Source organism: Miscanthus floridulus, chromosome 4 (genome assembly GCF_019320115.1).
Source record: "Miscanthus floridulus cultivar M001 chromosome 4, ASM1932011v1, whole genome shotgun sequence".
NCBI classification, from domain to species: domain Eukaryota; kingdom Viridiplantae; phylum Streptophyta; class Magnoliopsida; order Poales; family Poaceae; genus Miscanthus; species Miscanthus floridulus.
In genome coordinates this window covers 117,355,760-117,381,377 of record NC_089583.1, presented here as the reverse complement: position 1 = coordinate 117,381,377, position 25,618 = coordinate 117,355,760, and the positions used below count along the sequence as shown (strand labels likewise).

The window sequence follows — 25,618 nt, the reverse complement described above, 5'->3', positions numbered from 1 at the left end:
CCCTCTCTACGACCAGGGCAGCGCTCACCACATGGTTACCTGCCGCGACGTAGAGGAGGAGGGGTTCTCCCCGCTTGGGAGCGATGAGGATTGGGGCCAACATTAGGAATGTTTTGAGGCTTTTGAGAGCCTGCTGGGCTTCCTCAGTCCAGATGAAGGCATCCATCTTTTTGAGGAGCTTGTAGAGCGGCATCCCCCATTCACCGAGTCGAGAGATGAAGCGGCTTAAGGCAGCCAGGCAACCGATGAGTCTCTGCATGCCCTTGACGTTGTGTATGGGGCCCATGTTGGAGATGGCCATGATCTTTTCGGGGTTGGCCTCGATGTCGTGCTTGGATACAATGTATCCCAGCAGTTTCCTCTTTGGAACCCCAAAAACACACTTTTTGGGATTCAGCTTGATGTTGAACCTTCGGAGGTTTGTGAACGTCGTGGCCAAGTTTGCGACTAGGTCGCAAGCTTGGGCCGTTTTGACCACTATGTCATCAACATAGATGGTGATCATTGGTTTTGGTTGCTCGGCCTGATCGGGCTGGTCGAGTGGGTCGATTTGGTTGGCGAAGCATTGCTGCATGCACCTTTGGTAGGTGGCGCCAGTGTTCTTCAGGCCAAAAGGCATGGTTATATAGCAGTATGAACCACACAGGGTGATGAAGGAGGTTGCAAGCTGATCAGACTCTTTCATCGTGATCTGGTGATAGCCTGACTAGGCATCCAGAAAGGAGAGGATTTCGCAACCCGAGGTGCAGTCAATTATCTGGTCTATGTGTGGTAATGGGAAATGATCCTTTGGGCATGCTTTATTGAGTCTAGTATAATCGACGCACATTCTCCACTTCCTGATCTTTTTTCTGATTAGGACGGGATTGGTAAGCCAGTCGGAATGGAAGACCTCCCTAATGAACCCGGCTACCAGGAGTTTGGTGATTTCCTCGCCTATGGCCCTATGCCTTTCATCGTCAAAGCGACACAGGCATTGTTTGGCGGGTTTAGAGCCTGGGGTAAGGCGTAATGCGTGCTCGGTGACCTCCCAGGGTATCCCTGGCATGTCAGATGGCTGCCATGCGAAGACATCGCGGTTGTCACGCAGAAAGTCGACGAGCTCGCTTTCCTATTTGGCTGAAAGCTGGGTCCCGACCTGGACTATCTTGGTTGGGTTGGTGGGATCGACACCCACCGCCTTGGTTTCCTCGAGCGGGCAGAAGGTCATTGAGGAGGTTGGTTTGTTGCAGTCTAGGACTATAGGGGTTGACGACTCCCCGAGCTGTAGGAGCTCGGATGAGTTGACGACCGTGGTGGCAAGCTCGTAGTGCTCGCGGTCACACTCGAAGGCGTGTGAAAAGGTGCTACTCACTGTGATGATACTATTTGGTCCTAGCATCTTCAGCTTGAGGTAGGTGTAGTTGGGGATCGCCATGAATCTTGCATAGCATGGCCGCCCCAAAATGGCATGGTAGGACCTCAAAAAGTCTACCACTTCAAAGGTGAGGACCTCTGAGCGGAAGTTGGCTCGGCTGCCGAACGTGATGGGCAGATCGATCTGTCCAAGCAGGTATGCCTGCACTCCTGGGATTACCCCATGGAAGGGGGAGCCCACCGGGTGGAGCTCTGATCGGGGGATGCGCATGGCATCGAGGGTGTCGACGTATAGGATGTTGAGACTGTTGCCCCCATCCATTAGCACCTTGGTGAGGTGCTTCTTGTGGACAATGGGGTCAACGACGAGCGGGTAACGTCCTGGTCTCGCGACATAGGAGGGATGGTCCCTCTAATCAAAGATGATTGGGGATTCTGACCAGCTAAGAAAAGAGGGGACGGCTGTTTCGGCGACGCATGCCTCCTTATAGCGTACCTTGTGCTAGTGTTTGGACCAGATGGCATCAGATCCGCCAAAGATCATGATGCACTCATTGGGTTTAGGGAAACCATCCCTGTCCTTGCCTGTCGCGCCACCCCTTCTGACTGCTGGCTCCTTGCCGTCCCCCTCCTTTGGCGCGTCGGCCTGTCGGAGGAAATGTTTGAGGAGCTCGCACTTCTTGTAGAGGTGTTTGATGGGATAGGCGTGATTGGGGCATAGACCATCCATGAGTTTGTTGAAGTGGTCAGGCAGTCCCTGTTGGGGTTACTTGGGTGTGCGATCAGCTGCAGCGATCAATGCAATATCATCCGTCCGGCGCCGATCCTTCCTGTTCTTTTTGCCCCTCTGAGTGGAGGGGCCTTCGTCCGGATCTACGCGCTTGGGCTTGCCTTTGTCTCGGCCTCCGCCGAAGACTACTCCGACTACCTCCTCGCCAGAGGCATGGTTACTGGCGACGTCGAGTAGATCGCGGGTGGTGTAGGGTTTTAGGCAGCCAAGCTTGTGGATCAGAGACTCACAGTTTGTCCCAGAGAGGAAGGCGCTGATGACGTCTGTGTCGACAATATTAGGGAGGGAGTTACAACGCTAGGAAAACCTACGAATGTAATCCTACAGGGATTCACCGGGCTCCTACTGGCAGCTCTTGTGGTCCCAGGAGTTTCCCGGGTGGACATACGTCCCCTAGAAATTCTCGACAAAGACCCTCTTGAGGTATGTCCAGTCGCGGATACTGTCGTGTGGAAGGAATTTGAGCCATGCCGAACATGCTCCCCTACGCAAATGGGAAGGTATTGGATGATGAAAAAGTCATCATCCACTCCTTCGGCTCAACAGGCGAGCCAGAAGTCTTCAAGCCAAATGTCTGGGTTTGTCTCCCCGGTGTATTTGGTGATGTTGGTGGGAGGCCAGAAACGCTACGGAAACGGCTCTCTCTGGATGCACCGGCTGAAGGCCTGTGGCCCTCAGGGCTGGGGCTCTGGTCATCTAGCCGGCGATCATGCCTAGGGCGTGTTTCTCCGCTTCCCTCAATGATTCGGCCAGGGTCTGTGTCACCTGCTGCCATATGGCAGACATCGTTACCATATTGGGCTTGACGACGGTTGCCAGCGATGCTACGAGCGTCCTGGTGCGGTTGGTGTGGAGCAGGCGCCTGGTTGGACCATGGCGCGGCTGCCACTCCCCAAGCCGAGCCTGCCGGCTATGGCGGCGAGTGAACAGATCGATCAGGCTAGTGCATCCCCGTCCCCCTGGTGGGGAGAGAGGGTGAGGGTCGGAGTCACGATGCGGAGCTTTCCACCTGTTGGACAGCGATGACCTCTACTAGAACCCAAAGGTTCCGGTAGACTACCCGCTCCTGAGGGTCGACGGGCTCGGGAACACCGTGGAGAAGCATTGCTGTAGCAGCGATATTCTGGCCAGCCCGGGCGAATTGTGGGACATCGTTCCCTTCACTCACGATGTCATGCTAAACCTGACGAGCGCGACCCCGGGCGCCACCCGTCAGGCTAGGCACGTGGGGTGCAACGTGCTATACCGACGGTGCCGGTGCAGACAGCGGCTGATTCTGTCGTCGTTGTCTTAATTCCTCAGCGTGTGCTTGCACAGACGTGAGGGCTCCTGCATGTGGGTCCGGAGGGGTGTGAGTCCGCATAGACTCTGCAACCACGGGTGGTTGTCATGGAGCGTCCGCCATAGCGCACTCTCGGGACGGATAGTGGTGGGGTGCCATGTCACCGATGCTTGAACTATCGCTCTCGCCATCATCATCCGGAAGTTTGTGAGGAATGACAGGAATGAAGCCCACTACTCCCATGAACTCGGACGGGAGGGGGGACGGTGCCAGCATCCTTCGGAGTCCCCGAGCATAGGCATCCGTGGAGGACGCAAGGCCATAGGGGAACCGATCGTATGGCATTTGTGGCGTGGGCGGTACATTTCCTTCGGGTGACTGGTGAGAGATAGTAAATAAAGAGTGAGTAGCATACATATTACTCACAGTGGGGTTTGAGCAGAGAGTTTGCTCGGAATGAAGCGCAGATGCCGCTCCATCGAAGTCATGCATCCCGAAGTCAATGGAGGACGTTCCTCCGATGGGTGCCGGGTCACGAGCCTCCTCGCGGAGGTGGAGTACGCCGAGTCGATCGACGATGAAGTCCAGGCTCCCAAAGTGGAAGGCCTGGAATGGCTCGAAGATGGGTGGAACCCGCATCCCGGCGGGCGAGACTACGGGGAACTCCAGCGAGATGAAACGAATCGTATCGTCAGAGCCCGCCACGGCGGGAGTGGCGGAAAAATGGGCCATCCGATGACCAAAAGGTGTTGAACGTACAACATCTTCCCCACGGACGGCGCCAACTGTTGGTGCAGAAAGTGACCAACTAGTAAATATTTATAGTTTTGCTGTACGTTGTGATCGGAGGTGGCCTAACACACAATGACACATGATTTACACTGGTTCAGATAATGTACCCTACGTCCAGTCAGGGTCGGTCGGCGACTTTATTCCTGAGCCTAGGTGCTCAAAGTCTGTAGTGGGGGTACAAACAAGAAGGAGGAAGAAGATGGGATACAAGAAGTTCGGTTGGCTCCGACCGGAAGGGTCACGGTCGGAACTGGGTGGTCCTGCGGTTGGGAGTGTTAATGTCGATCTAGTGAGTCTGAGCTTGAAGAAGTCGATCTCCCCTTTGGGGAAGGGAGCGCATTCCCTTTTATAGATGAAGGGGTGGCTTTTTACAGCTGAGAGGGAGAGAGTACAAATATTCCTAAGTCTTGCTGCCTACGGTGATGAAAACTGGATAATGGTTGAAGCCCCCCCAATGCTGTCGATGTCGTTGTAGGATGTCGGATGTGCACGGGAGGTCGAGCTATCTTCTTCAGGAAGGATGACGCCGGTACCTGCAAGATACTTCTTGATGCCTAGTGGCACGTGAGGAGCCGTGCTATGTTCACCCGGTATGGCAAATCCTGGAGCCCGTACCGCAATCGGTGTCCAGAGACACGCGGAGGGGGCTTATCATATGGGAGTTTCTAGCGGCCCCTACAATACTTTGTGTCAGGATGGCTGCAGAGCACTGCTTCGTGCAGGGTATGGTCCCTGGTACAGTGGTGTTGACTTGTGAGCCATGCCTTGCCTTTCTCCGCACGCCTTCTGGTTCTTTCCGAGCGGGCGTCCCCGGTCGGATGGTCCCCAGTCGATTCTGGCGCCCCAGTCGAAGAAGAGCGGCGAGCAGGCTTCCCGCGAGCCCTGGTCGCGGGGTCAGAGTCGGAGGCGGTCCTCGAGTCAGGCTTTCCGAGTGGAGGCCGTGCGGAGCAGCCAAGGCCTGACGCTAGCGCTCCGATCGGAGAGGCCGCTCGGAGCTGGCCTGGGCCTGAAGCGAGTGCTCCGGTCTGTTGGTTTTAGACTTTCGGGCCGGTCCAGAGGAAAGGAAGACTGTTTTTATGAGCCGAGCCCTGGCGTGGAAACCGGTTCCCGAGGGACCCCGGGTTTATGAACCCGACAGAAAACCTTACTAGGGAGGCTATGCATAACTGTACTCACTCTTGTCCTCCTTAGTGTGCTGCAAGACGGCGCGTCGTGTAAAAACTTACTCTACTTAATACAAAAGATGCGCCAACCTTTTAGAGAAAAAAATCAATCATCGCTTATACCCCTTATAGCGTGAAATGTGACCATTTGTTGATAAAAGCACCGGTGGTCTTTCGGCCAGAAGCTGACGGCCCACTAGTATTCTGCCCGGCCTTAGATATATTGGGCCCTCTAGTCTGACGAGTCATCCGGCCCATGTGGTGAGAGCCGAAGGCTCGAAGCGCGTTCGTGGACTCCAATCCATCTTCTCTCTCTAGCGAGTCCACATCCACATCCACATCGGCGTGGTTCGAGCCCTGAGCTGAGCCCTGAGCCCTGAGTCCGTCGCCGGAGACGTCGCGCCTGCGCCTGCGCCTGCGTCCACCGACCACCATGGACGAAAAGGAGTTCCGAGGCATGCTCGACCTCTTCCCCGTCGTCCGCTCCCGGGACTACTGCGTAATCCTCCTCCTGCTCCAGCCCCCTACCCCTCTCCTTTTCCGTCTGCCTGTGCCGCTAAGTCCCGGGTTCTGATTTGGGGATGTCCCAAGTCCCAAGCCGCGATCTGTGGCGTGGATCTCGATTGGGAATTCGGGGTAGCATAGTTTAATCTGCCTTCCTATCGATTCCGGTGACCCGATCTTCTGTTGCGACACACACTGCTTGCAGAGTGCAGCTCCGGGTTCCGAAATCAACTCGATGTTTGCAGAATTAGTTGCGGTAGAGGGCCATGTAATGTAGCCTTTGATTAGAGAACGTATTAAAGGTGATAGCACGTCAGCATCTTTTATAATGTTACTACTTTTGTAAAAAGGGCAGAATCAGTGCCGGAGGCTACCACATGAGTAGGGTCTGGAAAGGGATAAAACGAGACAAGCCTTTCCCCCGCAAAATCTGCGGAGATGCTGCTTCGAACCCACGACCTGGTAACTCAGTGAGACAGCTCTCACCGCTGTACTAGGCCTGCCCTTCTAATGTTACTACTTTTGTATAGGTGCAATACTGCAACGAAGAAAGAAAAGGGAAGCGAATTTTATCCATGTGCCCTGAACACCCTAGTTTTTCTCCCCTTCTTTTGGGTAAAGGTGCGTAGTGGAATCCTAAGCCAGGATAGTAACGTGAAGAGAGGCAGAGTAAGACCGAAGTTGACTTGGGTAGAGGCAATAAAAGGAGACTTGAAAGGATGGAATATACCCAAAGACTTAGCCATAGATAGGAGTGCTTGGAAAACAGCTATTCACGTGTGTGAACCTTAATTGCTTCTGCTGGGTTTTAACTCTAGCCTACTCCAACTTGTTTGTGACTTAAATGCTTTGTTGTTGTTGTTGTTTTGGGTAAAGGGGGATTACTCATTTTCACCCTTTTTTAACAAAGAAAGCCCCTCTAGAATGGGAATGATGCCTATCTTGACAGTCCTGCCCAATAATAGCCGGAATGCTTCTAGAAAGGGGTTCCAGGTTTAGTGTGTTGCTTCTTGCCCCTCAAGATAAGCAGGCTAATATTAGTGTTACACCGTGCTTCCCCTGCCGTTTAAGAAAGTAGGCATTGTTGGCCTCTTAAAGTTGGTAAATATTAGTGACAAACTTTCAGGTAGATTGACATCCTTGTCATCTCTGTGTTGAGCTACACGTAGTCACACAATGTCATGAATGTTTGTTTCTATTTGAGTTCAAGGTTTGTGGTTGAGAGAGTATTACATGGGGGCATGGCCGCATGTGACTATGGTGCTGCGCATTTATCTAAATAGAAAAAGCGGGTTGAACCAGAACAAAGAGCAATGTATCATAAGCACATTGATATGGAATCATAAGCAATTGTGTTAGATGTCCCTTTTGCTGACGTAACTGAATAAATATGGTTAGTTCTTATTTCGTGTTTTCAGACCTTTTGAGCATGAACTGATGCAATATTTTTTTTTGTGTGCCAAATGTAGGCCGATTCTGGATCATCCAGCAGAGGAATTAGACAGCGATCACGAGTTCAGGTGTGTTTGATTTAGTTGTCGAGGTGCTACCTGATTATACCTGTTAACTATTGCTAATGAAGCTATTGCTTGCAGGAGGCAACAAAGGGCAATAACAAGGACTCATCCGATGCACAAGGTATGCCAGTCAATAGTTTGTTGTTCATCTCATCTCAACAAATTTATATTAGAAAACTATTGCTAAACCCACAATGGCCATGTCCATGTGTAACTGTATCCTTATGCTTCAAATCTAACCTCAACAATTATTGTTGTAGAGGCAAAGGCTGATGTCCCCCTTCATCCTTGTTCAGTTGAATCCAAGGGGCAGTTATTCATGATCTGGGATATCAGTTAGACTTAGGTCTTTAGTATGTGCCCTGGCAACAATTTGTCATATCCATGGTCGATGATCGGTTGTGCATGCATTATTCTCATGGATTTGCTCTCTATCAAACAACTGAGATGTTGATAACTACAACTGGTTACATCCCAATTCAACTTATTTTTATCTGATTCGTTTGGATCTGGTTTTCCAAATTGGGTTCACAAGCAACTTATTATCAGCAACTGTAGTTTCTTTTACTCGACCTTTTTTCCCGTGAAAATCAATAATTGGCAGTAGAAATACCATTACTTCCAAAACATCAAACTGCAACCACACAATCCATCATTTACTACCATACAAATTTGATCCACGCAAAAGATACCTCTTACATATACAGTCTCTTACATATCTGATATGAAGGACTGAGCAGTTAAGCAATTGAATAACATGGCACTGAGATGTGCTTTCTGCAACAATTACTGAGTGACAAATACTTTTTCTCTAGGATGTCCACTCAATTTTTTTTTCAATGAATTGAGGCCATTAGTAAATGCCCACCTAATGAATGGGAATGCCAACTTTGGCACTGTAGTAATGGCAAACGACACACTTTCTTTTATTCTGCATTCCACTAACAATTATAGAATAGATCTAATTATGCTCCGATGCCGTAGTGAAGTAGAATAGTCACTAATTTTCTTGCATGTTTCACAGATATGTTTTTGCAGAAGTTGAAGATGGCTGCGGAGAAAAAAGTACGTATATTTCTTTTCCAGTATCAGGAAGCTAGCAACTCGATGCAGTGGTGTGAAACATGTTCTAGAGCTTTGAGTAATGTTGTGTGTCTTTTAGGTTTGTTGTTCGAGGAAGAATAAATTGGGGCGAAAAAACTGGTTCCATGTATTAGAACATCTGAAGTTTGAAAAATTCTGCTGAATATTTCCAGTTCAGCTAAACACCACCCGATGACCCAAACTTATAGGAAAATACCACTTGTATCTCCATTAAGGTCATGCTTTTATCTCAGTGCCAATTGCTGGTAGCCTACTCCTTTGTACCACTCCCTTCTCTGTTCACCACTCAAGTTGTGACCCAAGTCTTTTGTGGTTATGCCCATGGAGCTCCTGTTGGTCTGAGTGGCTGAGGGTTTGAGAGAAATGCTATTGAAGGATTTGCTAGGAGCTGACAAGCTTTTGTTGTATAGCTTGTCAAAGTAGAAGCTGTTCTTTTTTCATGTTGTTTGTGTTTTTTGGGAGGGAGGGAGGGAGGGAGGGAGGGATTGAAAACTGTTAACAGAAACCACTAGAGTCCCTTTGCCTCATTCTGGTGGTTTTACTGGAGTGAAACCAGTTTCTCCATAAATAGATAGAAAAGCTGTCATAAAAGCTTTACAGTCTGTGGTTGTTCAGGAATTGGCAAGTCATTTTAAAAGTTTAGGCAAAATAGATTGGTCTTCTTGGCTTCTGGCCTGTTAGATTGGTCTACCATTTGATGTCGATGGTAGCATCACTGCTCCACATCTGTCTTGGATACCATATTTCTGTTTATCGCATGCCACTTTCTTTGTTGGACTATATACTTGGGTAGTATTGTATGGTTGGTGCACTCTTGTACTACTCTCATGGATACCATATTTCTGTTTATCACATGCCATCTAACATCTTTGTTGGAATACATATTTGGGTAGCATTAACTATCTGGAAGTTCAAACACATTTTTTTTTCTTGTGGCTTAATAAATTGTTTTTGGCTCCCACTATGGCAGATTGGAGCGACAAAGGCAGAGTTCTTCTGCAAGGCATTTGAAGAAGCTCATGAGAAACTTGTACTGACTCACCTCCCTCATTCGACATTTTAATACCACAACTATTTATACACACTGAAGTTTATTTTCTGGGATTGACCCATGTGCGTGCAGGTTTACAAAGAGCTGAATTTGGATGCTGCTAAGAAGTTTCTGAGCGCATATGAGAGCTGATGATGAATAATAGATAGATGCTGCTCTAGGATCGGCTCTTCGGCAGGTGCCAATGATCCTGGAAAGTTGTTGATGCTGTTGAGATTTTTATCATTGGCAAACTTAGGCCCTTGACGTGTTGTGTGCAGACAGTAGATAACCCTTCGTGGTCAGCTACAATTCTTTTTTTCAGATAAACGTTTGAAGTTGTCCATTTGTACACTGATATACGTCTTTCTGTGTTTGCACCAGTATTTGTTGTTCATTTTTTAAATTCTGTAAAGGAGGACATATTACTTCCCTTTTTCTCTAGATAGAATCCTTGCACCTGTATTTGTTGTCCTTTTTAGATTTTTCTTTAGATAGAATCCTTGAAGCTAAAGTCAATCCTATACAACCAAGAATGCACCCATCTGTAGTTTGAGAAAACATTGGCGATGGAAAAGTAGGAGTTTGCAGTCACTTAGAGCAACTCCAGGGGTTCCTAAATGGACTCCAGATTTAGATTTTTTTTGGGAAAAAGAAAGAAAGATCATTCTAACATTTTGGTAAACCCAATCGGGTAGCTGGGGCTTCCTCATTCGTGATAGTGATGGAGATGTAGTTCTAACAGGGAGAGGAAAGGTTGATCACCTGCTGAGTGCGGTTCGTGGCTTCAACCGGCTGTGATAGGCTTTCTATGCTGAGTTAATTTCTTGGCATTGGTAGATTAATTTTGGAGACTGACACTTTATTGGTCTAGCAAGAGCTATCATCAGCTGATTCATGCGCAAGACCTGAAGGTTGCCTCGTGGATGAGTTGACGTCTCTTGTTCTTTTGAACTTTCTACGATTGTAATTTTGATAGAGCAGCCCATGCCATGACAGCGCTGGACTATGAGTGTTGAGGGGGAAGAGATCATTTCAAAGAAAAAACACTACTACTTAAAAGTAAATTGTCCCTCCAAGCCATAAATTTCCGTAGTTGTCCGGTATTTTTCTCGAGAGATCAAAGTACTGGACACATGAGTAAATTAAGAAAAGAAATAGTTCTAAATGAGAAAGTGGAAGACAAAGAAACTATTAAAAAAACATCTGGTTGCTTAGAAATAGTTGAGGTTCCCAATGCAAAATCATTTAGGAAGCTGGTATAGAAAACTATTAGAGAGATAATAATTGTTGAAGACTTATGATAAAATACCAAGGAATGTTATGTGGTGGGCTTTGGACAAACATAAAGTCCCAACGAAGTACGTTGGGCTCATTAAGGACATGTACAGCAATGTTGTGACTAGAGTTCGAACAAGTGATGGAGACACGGATGACTTCCCGATTAGGATAGGACTACATCAAGGGTCAGCTTTGAGCCCTTATTTATTTGCTTTAGTGATGAATGAGGTCACAAGGGACATACAAGGGGACATCCCTTGGTGTATGCTTTTTGCGGACGATGTAGTACTAGTTGATGAAAGCCGGACAGGAGTGAATCAGAAACTGAAGTTATGGCGGGAGACTTTGGAGTCCAAAGGTTTTAGACTTAGTAGAACTAAAACTGAGTATATGAGATGTGACTTCGGCACTACTACTCGGGAGGAGGAAGATGTTAGTTTGGAAGGTCATGTAGTGCCTAGGAAGGATACCTTTCGATATTTAGGATCAATGCTACAGAGGGACGGGGATATTGATGAAGATGTTAGCCATAGAATCAAAGCAGGGTGGATGAAGTGCGCGGCAAGCGTCTGGTGTCCTATGTGACAAAAGGGTACCACAGAAGCTAAAAGGCAAGTTTTATAGGACTGCGATTAGACCTGCTATGTTGTATGGTGCAGAATGTTGGCCTACGAAAAGACGACATATTCAACAGCTAAGTATCGCGGAAATGTGTATGTTGCATTGGATTTGCGGTCATACAGGAAGGGATCGAGTTCGGAACGATGATATACGTGAAGAGATTAGGGGTAGCGCCAATTGAAGAAAAAGCTTGTCTACACACCGGTTGAGATGGTTTGGACATGTGCAACGGAGACCTCTCAGACCTGCACCGGTGCGTAGTGAATCCTACCTAAGTCAGAATAGAATTTTGAAGAGAGGCAGATAAGACCGAAGTTGACTTGGGTAGAGGCAATAAAAGGAGACTTGAAAGGATGGAATTATACCCAAAGACTTAAGCCTAGATAGGAGTGCTTGGAAGAAGCTATTCACGTGCCTGAACCGCTTCTGTTGGGTTTCAACTCTAGCCTACCCCAACTTGTTTGAGACTTAAAGGCTTTGTTGTTGTTGTTGTGCTACTTATTTTGTTAACTCGCCTATTAGTTTAGCAAGTTAATTATAGAAGAAACAGCTGGATTTGATCTTGTAGTTCCAATTTTGAGAATTTTCACTAAATTTTCCTAAACAAAACCTGGTGAAACCGTTGGTTTATAAAGTCCAAAACATTTCTTTTTCTCTTGATTGACAAAACCATATATACATTTTCTTCAGGCACAAGAGTCATGATCAGATATATCAATGCGGATATAGAACATGTACCAACTATCCAACGGCACACCGCACGCATAGAAGGCACCCAAATCCTTAACCAGCATCGACGATCAAATAGCAACAGCCAACATCGCCTTTGATGGATCGTGCAAAGGTTAAGGAGTAATCGACCCCGTGCGTCCTAACAATAAGAATTCAATCCGTCCCAAATTATAAGACGTTTTGATTTTTCTAGTACATAGCTTTTGCTATACACATTTGCTATACACATTTGTATGCACATAGATATTCACTATGTCTAAATACATATTAAAAACAATATATATAGAAAAGCCAAAACGTCTTATAATTTAGAACCGAGGGAGTAATAAATCACTTGAACAGTTAACGAAAAACAGAGAGGACTGCAACAAGGGACAGGGGGGGCGAAGGGAACCACTTCAAACGCCAAAGTTGGCTCGCAAAAAGAAACAAGCAACAAGTCTTATCCTTATGATGTTTCACCACAAATTCTATGACATCACGACAGTTCAGAGTACTTTCTCAGGAACTTTGCTCCCAGCATCAGATCCTACGCATCTCACACTAGAACCAACGACTAGTGACAGGCTTGCTGCTGATCTGAATCAGTCCACAAGTGTGCCCAAAATGTCGTGCTCTCTGAAGAGGAGGTACCTGAAATTTTTCAGAAGAGGGCTCAGATTAAGTACCAGAGAAAGAATTGAAATGGCACTAAACAGAAAAAATAATCTTGAATGATAACAAATCCAACAAAAAGTTGCACATGGTATTTGTGACCCATAACTGATTGTGTTGCTAGTTAGCAAACAAAGGTTAAGATACAGCATGTCTTTTCTAAGTCACAAAAAGCATAGTTGACAAGCAGTATCAAACAGCCCAAAAACAATACAACATTTGACACAATTAAAACAGTCACTATCATTATTCCATATCATATCATGGGTTTGTGTCTGTTCAGCATACATCTTGATGATTTCATAAAACAGCAAATAATTACATCTGCAGGACAGTTTTTATAATTACAACAGTTCTATTGTGTGCCTAATTGATAGATTAATCAGGCAGTAGCAATATAGCACAACATTTTCAAGCACAGAAGAACGGTTCACCTACTCTTTATCAGCCGCAAGCTTGACTTCAGTTCCACCATACTCAGGCAGAAGAACAGTGTCGCCTTCCTTCAGAGCAACTGGGATCAGATTGCCTGCCTTGTCGCGCTCACCAGGACCAATAGCCACCACTTTAGCAGCATTCAGCTGCAACAAGAGCAACATATCGTCAAGCAGAAAATTGATTCTACAGCCAGAATAATTCGTTTCTCCAATTGAACACACCCAAATACAATGCTGAATACTAATTAATAAGTCAAAAGTGAAAACAAAAGTCAAATCTTTATCTGATAGACTTCAGAAGGCTATTTCCACATAAACATTGTCAAACAGTGAATTAATGCACAGTTCAAAAACATAAGCTAATTCAATTCTCCAGTTGAACACCACCACTATCCAAAAGCCAATATAAAAAAGTGTAAACTGCAACTAGCCATTAAAAACGTGAAAATAAATAGAATTGCAGATAGCCACCTGCACAGGAACAATTTCAGGTAAAAAATTGGTTATGCACTTCAAACAATAGCAACTTTATCTTACTTACCGTTTCGAACTATTTGGAAGTTGGAACTGCAGATAACCATAAAGCATGGCAATTTCACAAATATAAATTATAATAGCTACTTGAACGATAAAATTGCTACAGCTAAGGTAACAGCACTACCAAGAATCACAGCCTACACCAAGCAATCTGAGTCACTCGAACTAATCACAACCCAATCAGAACTAACTTCACCAGAGGGAGGAAGCACCTTGAGGATTTTTTTAGCTGCTTCCAACTATTCGCAACCTACAAAGCGATCCAAATCGCCCAACCTGGCGCGGAACACCTTGCCTGACAACATGATCTAAACACCCCCTCGCCGACAATCCACGCAAATTGAATCCACTACACTACTCAAAGCAACAATAGCAAGACGGGGGACTGGCGTCGGGCGGGCGATGGTGCTACCTGCTTGGATGTTTCCGGGAGGAGGATGCCGCCGGAGGTCTTCTTGGGCTGCACCAGCTTCTCCACCAGCACCCGGTTCAGCGACGGGAGCAGCCTCTTCGCCATCGCCGCCCTCCTCTCCTTCCCCTTCTTCTTGCGCAGCAGGCCAAAGAAGAAAGGAAAAGCTCGAAACTTCCACTCGCTTCACAGCCAACCGATCAGCCTGGGGTTTAGGGTTTTATGGACGGACGCGGGGGCAGCGGAAAAATTACGAGCCTACCCCTGGGAGATCGTGCGCCGCGCCGCCGCAACGTGCTCCGGCCTCTCGGGTGTCCTCAAGAACGTTCCTCGCTGGCTGGGCTGGGCCAAGCCTCGTGTATCCCGGGTGGCCCACTGATTTCACTAACAAGATTTTTTCGGCCCGCTAAGGACGAGATTCTTTGATGTGTCGTTGAATGCCGATGGCCCATTTATTTGGGTTTTGGGTCCATAGGCCTAGAACACGATCCAGCGGCCCAATCCAGCAGGTGGGTTAAGGTTTGGAGTGACGCTGCGGCGACCTCCACTGCAGTAGTCCTTGTTGCCGGCGGCGGCGGCGAGAAGTTCGGCGAACGATGGCGGACTCCGGTAGCCCGAGGAAGCGGGAGGAGAAGGAAGAGGAGGACGACATCGTCTGTCTGGATCCGTCTTTCTTCGTGGACCGCAGGTATGCGCGTCGTCCGTTATTCGTTTTGTGCGCTAGCGTGGTGAAGAGCTGAGGATTGGTTTCGTTTGCTGAATGGCTGGGTTCGTCTATGCGGGCAGCTACGAGATGACGACCTTCACCTTCGGGTCCCACGAGTTGCGCCTCCTCTGCCTCCGCGCCGCTTCCAGTTAGTGCTTCTTGCTCGTCATAGATTTCGTTTCTTTGAGAGTAAAATGGATTTGTGTTCTGCAAAATGGGTGATGCAGTTGTTCTACTGGTCAATTGGTAGTTTCTTGAACTGGGGAGCTAGTCATTTTTTTTAGCTTCAAGAGTTTTGAAGAAGAGAAACTGGGGAGCTAGTACAAGGGTCGCTGGGCATGGTTGATTGAATACAGTGTTTTACTGCTCAATATGTTCACCCATTTTTGGTATCAGTACTGCAACACAACTGTTCTGTTTGATCCTTTAGTGCTTGTACAGTGGATGCAGTTATCGTGATAAATTCTGTGCTTGCTGTTTCATTTGCTGAATCAGCTGTTACTGGAGTCTGTAGTATGCATATGCTTCATGCCTTGCTGCCTTGTTTTACTTGATGTAGTGGTGCTCGAGATATTGTCGTGACAGGTGTTTTTGTTCATTTTCTTATTTTGGCTTTCATAGCAGTAACTTTGGATGTTCATTACACAATCATGTGACTTAGGACCACTTTTGCCTCACATTCCTTGTGATCAGACAAATGAATGGTCATATTATCTGTTATGTCTTATTCAATCCCTTCATTTGCCTTTTATATCCAACTGTCAACATAAAGATAAATCTTGGCTTCTAAAGTTCTGTTCCACCAGTTCTGTGATGATATGGGTGATTTTATTCAAGCCTCAACGTCACAGAAGTTCTGTTGGTGGATTCCTCACAGTACATAATGCCTGTTCCCATTGATTCCTTGCCATGGCAGCGCCACTTACAGGCATCTTAATGATTTGTGCAGCTGATTTTGATCTTACTGGACAGTTAGTGTGGCCAGGGGCAGTCCTGATGAACAACTACTTATCTCAACACCCTGAAATTGTGAAGGGATGTTCAGTAATTGAGCTAGGATCTGGGATTGGTGAGAGAATTCGCAGCCATGCTCCCTTCAGTCTTTGGTCGTATGAAAGCTGACTATATTATGACTTGCTGTAGGCATTACTGGCATATTGTGCAGCCGTTTCTGCAAGGAGGTTGTCTTGACTGATCACAATGATGAAGTTCTGGAGGCAAGGTTCAATTTTTTAGGAATTCATTCACAGATACCTCCTAGCTTCATATAGAAATTATCGAACAAAGTACCATTGAGACTTTTGCTTCAGTTTTAGCAATTTTGTATATGTAGATAAATGCATACAGTTTACAACAGATAGACAAGGACATTTAGCCATGTGTATGGCAATAGTCATTGCGTACCTTTGTGTCCAGTGTACTGTCTATGTCTTGAATGAAGTGCTAGAAGGGTGGTAGAGCATAAATGATGCAGTTACCTTTTATACTTGCATCATTCCTTATTATTCAATTCAAGTGCCACATATTTATACTGAAGAATGACTTTGCAGATTATAAGGAAAAATATAGAGTTGCAGTCATGTTCTGAGAATGCACATGCAGGTTAGAGGTTGCCACCCCTTAACTTCAACATTCACAGAAAGTGAAATATGTTTGATAATGAGATCTATAATTGTAGTTCTATCGTAGTGTTGACAGCCGAGAAACTAGAGTGGGGAAACTCAGATCATTTAAGCGGTATTATTGAAAAACATCGTGGTGGATTTGATCTTGTTCTTGGAGCTGATATTTATATCCTTGAAATTTTCATACTTAACTGTTTTTATTTTAAGGCTCTGGCCTTTCTCTTCTATTCATTTGTTATATAGCAATCCTTGCAGTTTGTGGACCTTGACTCGCAGAAAGCTTCCAGCAATCTAGTATTTCTTGCCTCTTTGATACTGTAGAGAAGATTGTTCGTATTCAAGCTGGTAAATGCAGATTCATATTGGCTTATGTATCCCGAACTAAAGTGTATGTATTTTCTCTATTTATTATCTTCCTCCCATTTATATTTGAATAGATGAGTTCTCTTTTTTTTTGGCACATTAAAAACTGCCAGCAAATACTGTTCATCATAATTTCCATGTTACAGAGATCAACTCAGTGATTGTCCCAATTGACGAACTGTAATCAATTACAGTTGACCTCTTAGTTGATTATTTTGTAATGTCTAATTTGAATTCTCTTTGTTTAGTACTCCCTCCAAATATTTATCGAAAAGTGATATATGTATATTTTTATGAAAGTATTTTTCAAGACAAATCTATCCATATAGTTTTTACATTTCCAAACCCAACAACTTAAAAGCTATTCATGATTTATATTTCCAATGTTTGACCAAAGTCTTGTCCAAAATGACATCATTTTTTAGTATGGAGGGAGTACATGATTAAGGATAGGTGTCAATTTTCCATGTGTTTTGGGTTTGCTCTAATTTTCCGGTTATACATATTTATATTTGCTTGAGTTAACAGAATGCCATCATGACATAGCATTTTGACGAGAACAGTGCGCATAGCACAGTGGTAGGGGAGCTTGTGTTGGACCTATGGTCGGGAGTTGAACTCCCCGTTCTTAAAAAAAGGCAACTCCCTGAGCTATTTAATAGCTATGATTTGTGGCCTTTTCTTGACCCTCTGTTTGAGATTATTTTTCTTAAAGAAATATTCTGGGGGAGGCTTTCCCCAGGGGTCAAGTTTTTTTTTAGACACCGTTTTGAACCACTGAACAGAAAAAAGGAAGTTGCGATGAGAATATTCATTTGTAAAATTTGTCAGGTTATACATCAGTTAGATTAGAAAATTGTAATTAGAAGTACATGTGCCTGAGTACCTCAGAGAAAACAAGACAGGGAGAAGTACATAGTATCTCCAACTAACTGAAACGTTATATCAATCCATAAACCATGGATCCCATGGATCTAAACATTGAAGAGGTTTGTACTTCGTAGCAAAAATTTTTACTTCAGAATGGCATATACAGTAGCAGAAGTCCTTCTGGTTCACAGGCAAACAATTCGTTACCTGTCAGAGATATTCTGCAATTGTTTGTCTATTGCACTTGCGGAGAAAATGAGTGTCCAGTTGCATTCATGAGCAAACAGGATACACAGGTTGGCTTGCAGTAGTTTATATTATCATTTACTGACAACTATATCTGGTTGCATACTCTAGACTCATTATTTGGTATGTCCAGAATGTACTGTTAAAAAGGCTTGCATTACAAGAGAGGTGGGGGGAGGAATTGGACTATCTCTAACTTTTGTTAGTTCTCATTCTAATGTTCTGTAACAAACTTGGGCATTCTTTTAATTAAGCTAATTCCTTCTCATTAATGACCAGCATGGATGCGCTAGTACTCAAGGAAGCTGAAAAGCATGGACTGTGTGTTGAAGAAGTGGACGGAACAAAAACAACCATCTCAAATCTTGAAGGAGTCATATTTGACATTACCCTGAAATGACACTGTCCTTTGACTCTCCTTTGGCGAAATGCTTGGGTGGTTATTCGTCATGAAGATCCGTAGAACCTCCTTTTAGCAGGAAAATCGAAGTTCCGCATTATGATAAGCTGGAGATGTGTCAGTTGTATCTCTGTAGAGGACGAAGCACTACCTTGCTGTCACAGTAAGAACATTACCCAATGATGGTCTTCGATTCATATGCCGATTTGGTGTGGCTTTCTACTGTTTGACCACTCCATCCTTTTAGCTAATATATAAGATATAAGATGCGTCAATTCACCAGCGGTGAATGATGTTACAACTTTCTCAGACTATCTATCTATCAGTGAGATGACCAGACTCTGAAAGTTCTTGTGGCAAAGAGTTGCTGAAAGCAGCACCATCATGTATGAGTTGCAGATGCTTGTCTGAATTCTGAAAAAGGCTCTGGATTACCATGAGCTCGTGCTTGGTGCAGTAGCATGTAAAACACCAATTGAACAGAAACTTTCAGCACCTCCTTCAACCCATGTAACATGGTTCCAATTTTTCGCCTTGTTCTCTAGCCTGTTCTTGGTTCTTTGCTATATTTGTAAGTTTGCTGCGACAGCTTGTCAAGGCCTCCCTGATGCAACCTTGTCACTTAAGCGTAGGGCCACAGTTTTTTCGGCTTTCTTGGATGGCAGCCTGAAATCGGAGCTCCTGCCATATGGTCATGTTCTGTATAGAGCTGTCAGTGATGCATGCATTGCAGTGCTTTAGCTGCAATTTGAACAGGTCTGAACCTGACCTCGTGCTGACAATGTCAAAATTTATGGAGTGATGATATGCATTGAGAGCGGCAACTGGGCAAAGTCTGCATATTGTTTTGATTGATTCTACTCGTGTCCACAAGCTGGGCGTGATTCTACTCGTGTCCACAAGCTGGGCGACGGGAGGTTGAAACTGGGCCCCGGATGTGTAATGAAAAATCGGTGTTGGGGGCTCAACGACACTCCAACTAAGACAGTCTTTAGTGACCGCGACCTAAAATACAAGACATATTTCTCCTTTAGGTAGCGCTACAGTTAAAAGGATTTAATACTTATTTTTAGTCTTCTATAGCAACAAGATCTAAAAGATAACTATTTCTGCAAATAGGTCTTCAGGAGATAGGATACTTAGATTTGTGTTATGCCTCTTCTGACATTCAAAATGAGTCTTTCATATAGATACTCTGTTGGAGGCTATAGGTATTATATTGGAGACCTATTTTGGGTTTGTGTTTCGCAATAGGTCTCCTGTTGAAGACAGCTTGCAACTAACACATTTAAAGATCCATTTGGACATTTTTCAGTTTATACTGTATCTCGAAACTGCCACGTGTTGTTGACACATAACTTGAAGTGTTCATGGTCATCGGGACGTAGCTATTAGCGACACATTAACTCTGTTTTTTACATATCCTATCCTAAGTTAAATATTTATACTCCCTCATTCTCTAAATGAATCAATTCCTAAAATCCGTACAAGTCAAACTATCTTAAATTTGACTAACTTATATGAAAGAGTAACAACATTTATGACATAAAATGAGTATATTATAAAAGTATATTATATGGTATATCTAATGATACTAATTTGATGTCATAAATCTTGATGGGTTTCTTTACAAAATTTAACTTAAGACAACTCTAGAAATCTATTTATTCAGGGACAACAGGAGTGTCTTTGACCATCAATTTGAAAAAAAAAATTAGATTCATGACATAAGATTTATATTTTAAATTTACCATGAGAAATACTTTCATAATATATAATTGATAATTGATATGTTATGAAACTATAAGAATTTTTAGAAAATAGATGGTCAAAGTTAGTAATGTTTGACTTAGGACAAAGTTAATGTGACATGTAAAAATAAACGGAGAGAGTACTATATTGATATTACTAGATTTTATACTAAAATAGTTCCATCGTATTAACTCTTTCCATCAAACATAAATAATTTTTATAGATGTCAATAGTTAGGGAGTCATGCTAGAGAACGTGTAATGTTTAAGGGACATAGGACGTCAATAATAGTACAAATAGCTAATAGCTCTATGTGAAGAGTAAGCTCGTACACTTTCTAATGATTCGTGTGTTTATGGGTCTGTTGGGATGGTATTAAAGTCGGCTGAAGCTGTTTTGTTATGAGAGAAAAATACTGTAGATTCTAGCTGATAAGCCAGCTGATAAGTTCAAGCGAGCATGCCATATGCCTACACAGTTTTCTATGTGATTTATGGCTTTATTTATGCCCACGCAATTTTCTATACTATCACATATATATGGGAAATTATTTTCTACTTCCAGAGAGTAGTTACTCCCATGTGTATATCTCTAGATTTAGAGCGTATATGGCCCGACGAAGTGTATGTAGATAGAGTATGTCATCGTACTAGACCATCTAAGGTACTATGTATGACAAGTATGTATGTATACTTAGAGTATATGGTTATACTTATTTTATATGCTACTATCATAATATTATATAATATATTAAAAAAAGGGGCTCTTGCGTTTTTACCCATATTTTGTATCAAAATTGTGATTTTAACCCTTATGATTTCAAATCGAGGCACTACTTTGCCCTTATTCCGTCATCCTCCCCTAACGGTGTTAAATTTTGTACAAAATGACAGAAATGTCCTTGTGATTTTGCCCCTATTTGTTGTGCCTGTTTGTGGTTTTACCCTTAATTTTGGAATTAGATATTAATATTTGCTCAAATATATTTGCCACAACTTGCAATTATTTCAATTCAGTTTTGATGTCCAAAAAATATTCAAATTTTTGGCAGCACCTTGGTAATATTTTGATAGCATTATGACAACAATATGAAGCACAATAAAACACATGACAACAATCATGGAGAAACATGTCCATATCACATTTCAAAGTCTCCCATACACCATGTGAATATTTTCACAAAAGCTAAAAAAACAGTGCACTCACTCTGGCAAAAAACAGCAGTAGATAAGGGTTAGGGTTTGCTGAAACCACCTTTGCTCTTCCATGTCGATTTGAGAGATCCCGTGCGCTAAGCCGTCCTGGGTGACAAGCACCGAGCAGGATTGCAGCCATGCGGCTCTCTGAGCACCTTCGCGCCCCTCCCGTGCCCATAAGAACTGAGGCGGGCACCCCTGAGCCTTGCTCGAAAGGGAAGAACGGTGGGCGGGCGGGCGCCGTCGGGACCTGTGCCCAGGCGCCTGAGGAGACCCGCGGCCAAGCACCGCCGCTGCCCCGGTGCGCGAACAACCAGAGCCGCAGTCGTCCCCGCGCCCCGAAACTGCCGCCGCACCGTGCACGAACCAGAGCCGCACCAGTGCACGAGCCGCATCCGCCCCCCGTGCCCCACAACAACCGCCTCACCGCGTGCCCTAGGCCAGATGCGCCGCCGCCGATGGAGCCGCCCGCTACCGATGAGGGCTGTTCTGGATGAGGAAGAGTCAGGGGCAGTGTGGTCATTTCTACTATCCTTGTCTGCTTTAGAATTCTTTTAATTCATTTATTCCCTATCCATTTGACGGACATCAAAGCAAGGGCAAACGGACAGTTCATTTCAAAATAACAGGGTAAAAATACAAAGTAAAAAAAACAGGGGCAAAGTCACAATTGGAGTTCTGGACAAGGGTAAGAACATAATTTTCCCTAAAAAATATGTGCTCTTTTGATTTTTTTTTCACATAGTAAAGATCTAGAGTATATTAATATTAGTATGTCAACATACTCAAACTGATAAATGAGTATGTATATATACGCAACGTGATTTATTGATTATGGAAGTAACTACTTCAGGGAGTATATAAAATGTGTATATATATAAGGCTATTCTACAGCTGGCCATAGAATAATTTATTGTATAGCCACCTTTATTTACGATAATATTTGTACCAATTTACGATAACATGAATATGCATTTACGATACTCGTGTTACTACAACTCACGGTGATATTTACGATAATGTTGTAGTAAATCATTTAGTAAGGAGTTACTGTAATCTTGTAAATTAGCATGGTAATTATCGTAACTTAAAGTGGCCACAGAATAAGTTATTGTATAGCCAGCTGTAGAACAGTAGTTATATATATAAGTGTTTTAAAAAAAAGCCATCGGCATAGCTTATAAGTTGTGACCAAAGGAAGCATAAGAGTTCACCATCGATGAGACCCTTTTTTTCACGGTGGCATGTATTATGAGGTCCGACTCGTCATTGATTAATCTACCTAATGTAATTTAGGGTTTAGTATGTTCTAGTGTGACCGACAGTGCCTCTTATTATGAGGTTCACTGAATATACAATTGCGCTTTTCAGGATCATACAAGAAAAGGCATTATGGCTGATTAGTTTCTTTTAGCCTCCCCTTTTTACAGCGCATCCGATGCTGGGAGGTGAGGTCAAAGGTAGGAGGATGCCAAGAAAGAGGGCTGCATCCATCCAAAAACCTGAAAGGTGCACAAAAAGAAGAGCAAAATTTACTGGAGGGTACTGAGCCTAAAAAGCAAAAGTGAAAAGGAAGGAAGCAACAATGAGATCTCTCTATCTTCACCAGACACCGGTTGGGTGCCATGGCAAGCAAACATACAGCCTTCTGCAGCTGCAGCATTGAATTCCATTGCATAGGGCTTCAGGTTTCTTCCATTGTTTACTCACTTTGCATGACTGGCTGCAGAGATTCCCTTCCCAAAAGCCCAAAACATCTAGCATATAAACACATAAAGAGCGGTTGATTGGTTGGCCAATGATTGGGTGTATAATCCACATGAGAGAAGAATTCCATGCCATTACATTATGCAAGGCACGTGCCTGCCTCCATAAGACCATAACAAACATGCTTGTTGTTTATGTGGTAATCCACCTACCTGAAAACTGGCTCCTCTGTAGCACGAATTAGAGTACAGCACAGTTCTTGCCTGATGATAACAAAGCCATGCAATACAATGTTACATTACATGCAGAACTGTCTCACCCCAATGGCCACACAGCCTCCTCTTGTCTGGAATACAGGCACAGAGAATCCCTGCACTTATATGCAGTAGCCAGTAGCTGGCTACTAGTAGAAGCAGGCACCAAACTGTGGTGCCCAAATACCAACTGACTGATCTGATCAACAACACAGGCAAGAAAGATCTATTGGTTACTTGTCAATTTGTGAGAAGTATTAGGGCTTGTTTAGTTGGCGAAATTTTTGGCGAAATGATACTGTAGCACTTTCGTTGTTATTTGACAATTAGTGTCCAATCATAGTCTAATTAGACTTAAAAGATTTGTCTCGTGAATTTCGTCTAAACTGTGTAATTAGTTTTATTTTTTATTTATATTTAATGCTTCATGCATGCGTCCAAAGATTCGATGTGACGAGGAATCTTGAAAAATTTTGGGAACTAAACACTACCTTAATAACAGGTGACTAGATGAGGTGTGCCGGTGACACCACCCCTGCTGTTCTACCAGCTTGGTCCAGTCCAGACCAGGCCAGGCCACCACAATGCATACATTTTTTTGCAGGTGAGGTTGGCATGAAGAAAATCCAACTGGCCCCGGCCGGCATGGCGACAGGAAGGCTACCGGCCGGCTCGCCGGTGCCGGCGGCCGGCCGGTTGGTCAAAAAGGTTGATAAACTTGGTCTTTGTTCATGTATCAGTGTCCTGGATGGAAAAGTTGGGGACATAGACATAAATAATGTGGAAAAGATGATTGGAGGAACTGGAAATTTTGTATGATTCGGATGTAAGCTTTTGGAGGTGATAGTGGCATGACATGGACGCCACAGTGATGATAAACTTGTGACCTCACACTGCCAACCTGTGGGGCTCAAACAATCTACAAGTACTTGAAAAGTGAAATTTGCCGTTTCTTGTGGCAGAAACTGCACTAATTGCTGTGTTTAACAGTGCAACTAACAAGGCCACTGAATTAAAGATGGAGAATTTGACATGGCATGAGGTTATTTTCCTATGGTTCGTGGCAGTTTGGTAGTCAGTAGTCACCACTTACCAGTGAGTGGAGTGCTCAACTCAACCATCAGCCATGGCAGCTTGCAAATAAATATAACAGGTCAATGCGTTGTTGTAGCATGCATGTTTAGGACTGGCTGGAAGAACTAAAAAGAGCTTCTTCAATTCATCACTTGAATGGGTCCCCAGTGCAAGTTCAGATGAGCTGTGCTGCCCTCTCCTATACTGCTGTACAAGGATATATCATATATCATATATGGGTAGTTGCTGCGTACATGTCCAACAGAATGGACAACTATCATGCTTCCTCTGTGATAAAGTATCCGTAGTATGTACAGCTACAACCCCTAACAGAAAGATTTCTTTTTTAGTAGAGAAAAGCTGCAGGTAGATTGCTAGGTCGCCTGAACTGGGATTTTAATGCCTGGTCATGCATATGCTTTGCTTAATCTACACATGTTAGCCCATTGATTGGTAGTAGTGTTAAAATTGTTATTCGCTGTTTAACGCGTTTTTGGTAGTAAGGTAGTGTAGAGACATTGACTGAAACTGTATCGCACATAGTATGCCCTACAAAGACAGATCAAATATCAAATTATATATATGTCATCAGCTACTCCTACTAGTCACTGGACTCCATCAGCTGATGTAGTTGCAAGTTGCAACCAGTCTTGCATATCAGTGGAAGTTTATTCACTACTTGCAGGTCTTGAAAAGAGATAAATTTGATAAATTGTAGTGCCTCAGTTTTAAATGATATTACAGGCAGTACTTCTACAAATTAGCCTTATTGAATTATCTCGGAGATGACTTTTCCTTATTAAAAAAAAAAGATTGGATAGCTTATGGTGTCAGTGAAAATGATCTACCGAAAGAAAGTGGATAGCCTTCTACTCTAGGATGTCATCTGCTTTGTGCAGGAACCACTAGCAGATAATTTTGCTGGTGTAATGCTTCATGCTTGCTTCCTGTTTGAACTATCTAACCACTGTTTTTTCTACTACAAAAAATGGAAATAAAAGCAGAGAATGTCACACAGATGATGACAAGTACTGAAATAGTTGCAATCATAGGAGGACCTTGTTTGTAATCCAGAAGGATTGCATGGCTCATCTGCAAAGGGGATTTCTTGCAATGTGATGAAAGTAGCCCCTGGTCCATGTTAGCACATGTTCCTGTATCTTTATTATATATCCTTGGCCAACTACTATGTGTTTTTTGGGTTGGAGAGGGGGGG

The 25,618-nt window shown here is 44.1% G+C and overlaps 4 protein-coding genes across 5 annotated transcripts; 3 read left to right on the top strand and 1 right to left on the bottom strand.

Annotated features, from left to right (window-relative positions):
• Window positions 1-5,711: 5,711 nt before the first annotated feature.
• On the top strand, window positions 5,712-9,989 carry LOC136552817 (uncharacterized). Its single transcript, XM_066544390.1, has 6 exons — window positions 5,712-5,882; window positions 7,357-7,407; window positions 7,483-7,525; window positions 8,429-8,469; window positions 9,479-9,538; window positions 9,632-9,989. The coding sequence occupies exons 1-6, from the start codon at window positions 5,817-5,819 to the stop codon at window positions 9,689-9,691; spliced, it is 321 nt and encodes a 106-aa protein (XP_066400487.1). The 5' UTR covers window positions 5,712-5,816; the 3' UTR covers window positions 9,692-9,989.
• LOC136550667 (uncharacterized) lies at window positions 6,326-7,336 on the top strand. The gene is made up of 4 exons (XM_066542284.1): window positions 6,326-6,349; window positions 6,418-6,508; window positions 6,706-6,722; window positions 6,837-7,336. Exons 1-4 carry the CDS (start codon window positions 6,326-6,328, stop codon window positions 6,963-6,965), a joined length of 261 nt encoding a protein of 86 aa, XP_066398381.1. The 3' UTR covers window positions 6,966-7,336.
• A 2,568-nt stretch (window positions 9,990-12,557) lies between the features above and the next one.
• LOC136552816 (10 kDa chaperonin, mitochondrial-like) lies at window positions 12,558-14,418 on the bottom strand. The gene is made up of 3 exons (XM_066544389.1): window positions 14,213-14,418; window positions 13,265-13,407; window positions 12,558-12,805 (listed from the first exon to the last, which is right to left on the bottom strand). Exons 1-3 carry the CDS (start codon window positions 14,315-14,317, stop codon window positions 12,757-12,759), a joined length of 297 nt encoding a protein of 98 aa, XP_066400486.1. The 5' UTR covers window positions 14,318-14,418; the 3' UTR covers window positions 12,558-12,756.
• Window positions 14,419-14,710: 292 nt separating this feature from the next.
• LOC136552813 (protein-lysine N-methyltransferase efm3-like) lies at window positions 14,711-18,758 on the top strand. Of its 2 annotated transcripts, XM_066544387.1 has the most exons (8): window positions 14,713-14,897; window positions 14,996-15,063; window positions 15,865-15,984; window positions 16,059-16,132; window positions 16,466-16,517; window positions 16,605-16,706; window positions 16,820-16,928; window positions 18,299-18,758. In XM_066544387.1, exons 1-8 carry the CDS (start codon window positions 14,806-14,808, stop codon window positions 18,417-18,419), a joined length of 738 nt encoding a protein of 245 aa, XP_066400484.1. In that variant the 5' UTR covers window positions 14,713-14,805; the 3' UTR covers window positions 18,420-18,758. The 2 variants fall into 2 exon arrangements, with proteins under 2 accessions (XP_066400485.1, XP_066400484.1); XM_066544388.1 differs by lacking the exons at window positions 16,820-16,928; window positions 18,299-18,758 and having other exon boundaries at window positions 14,711-14,897; window positions 16,594-16,699.
• The last annotated feature ends 6,860 nt before the right edge of the window (window positions 18,759-25,618 follow it).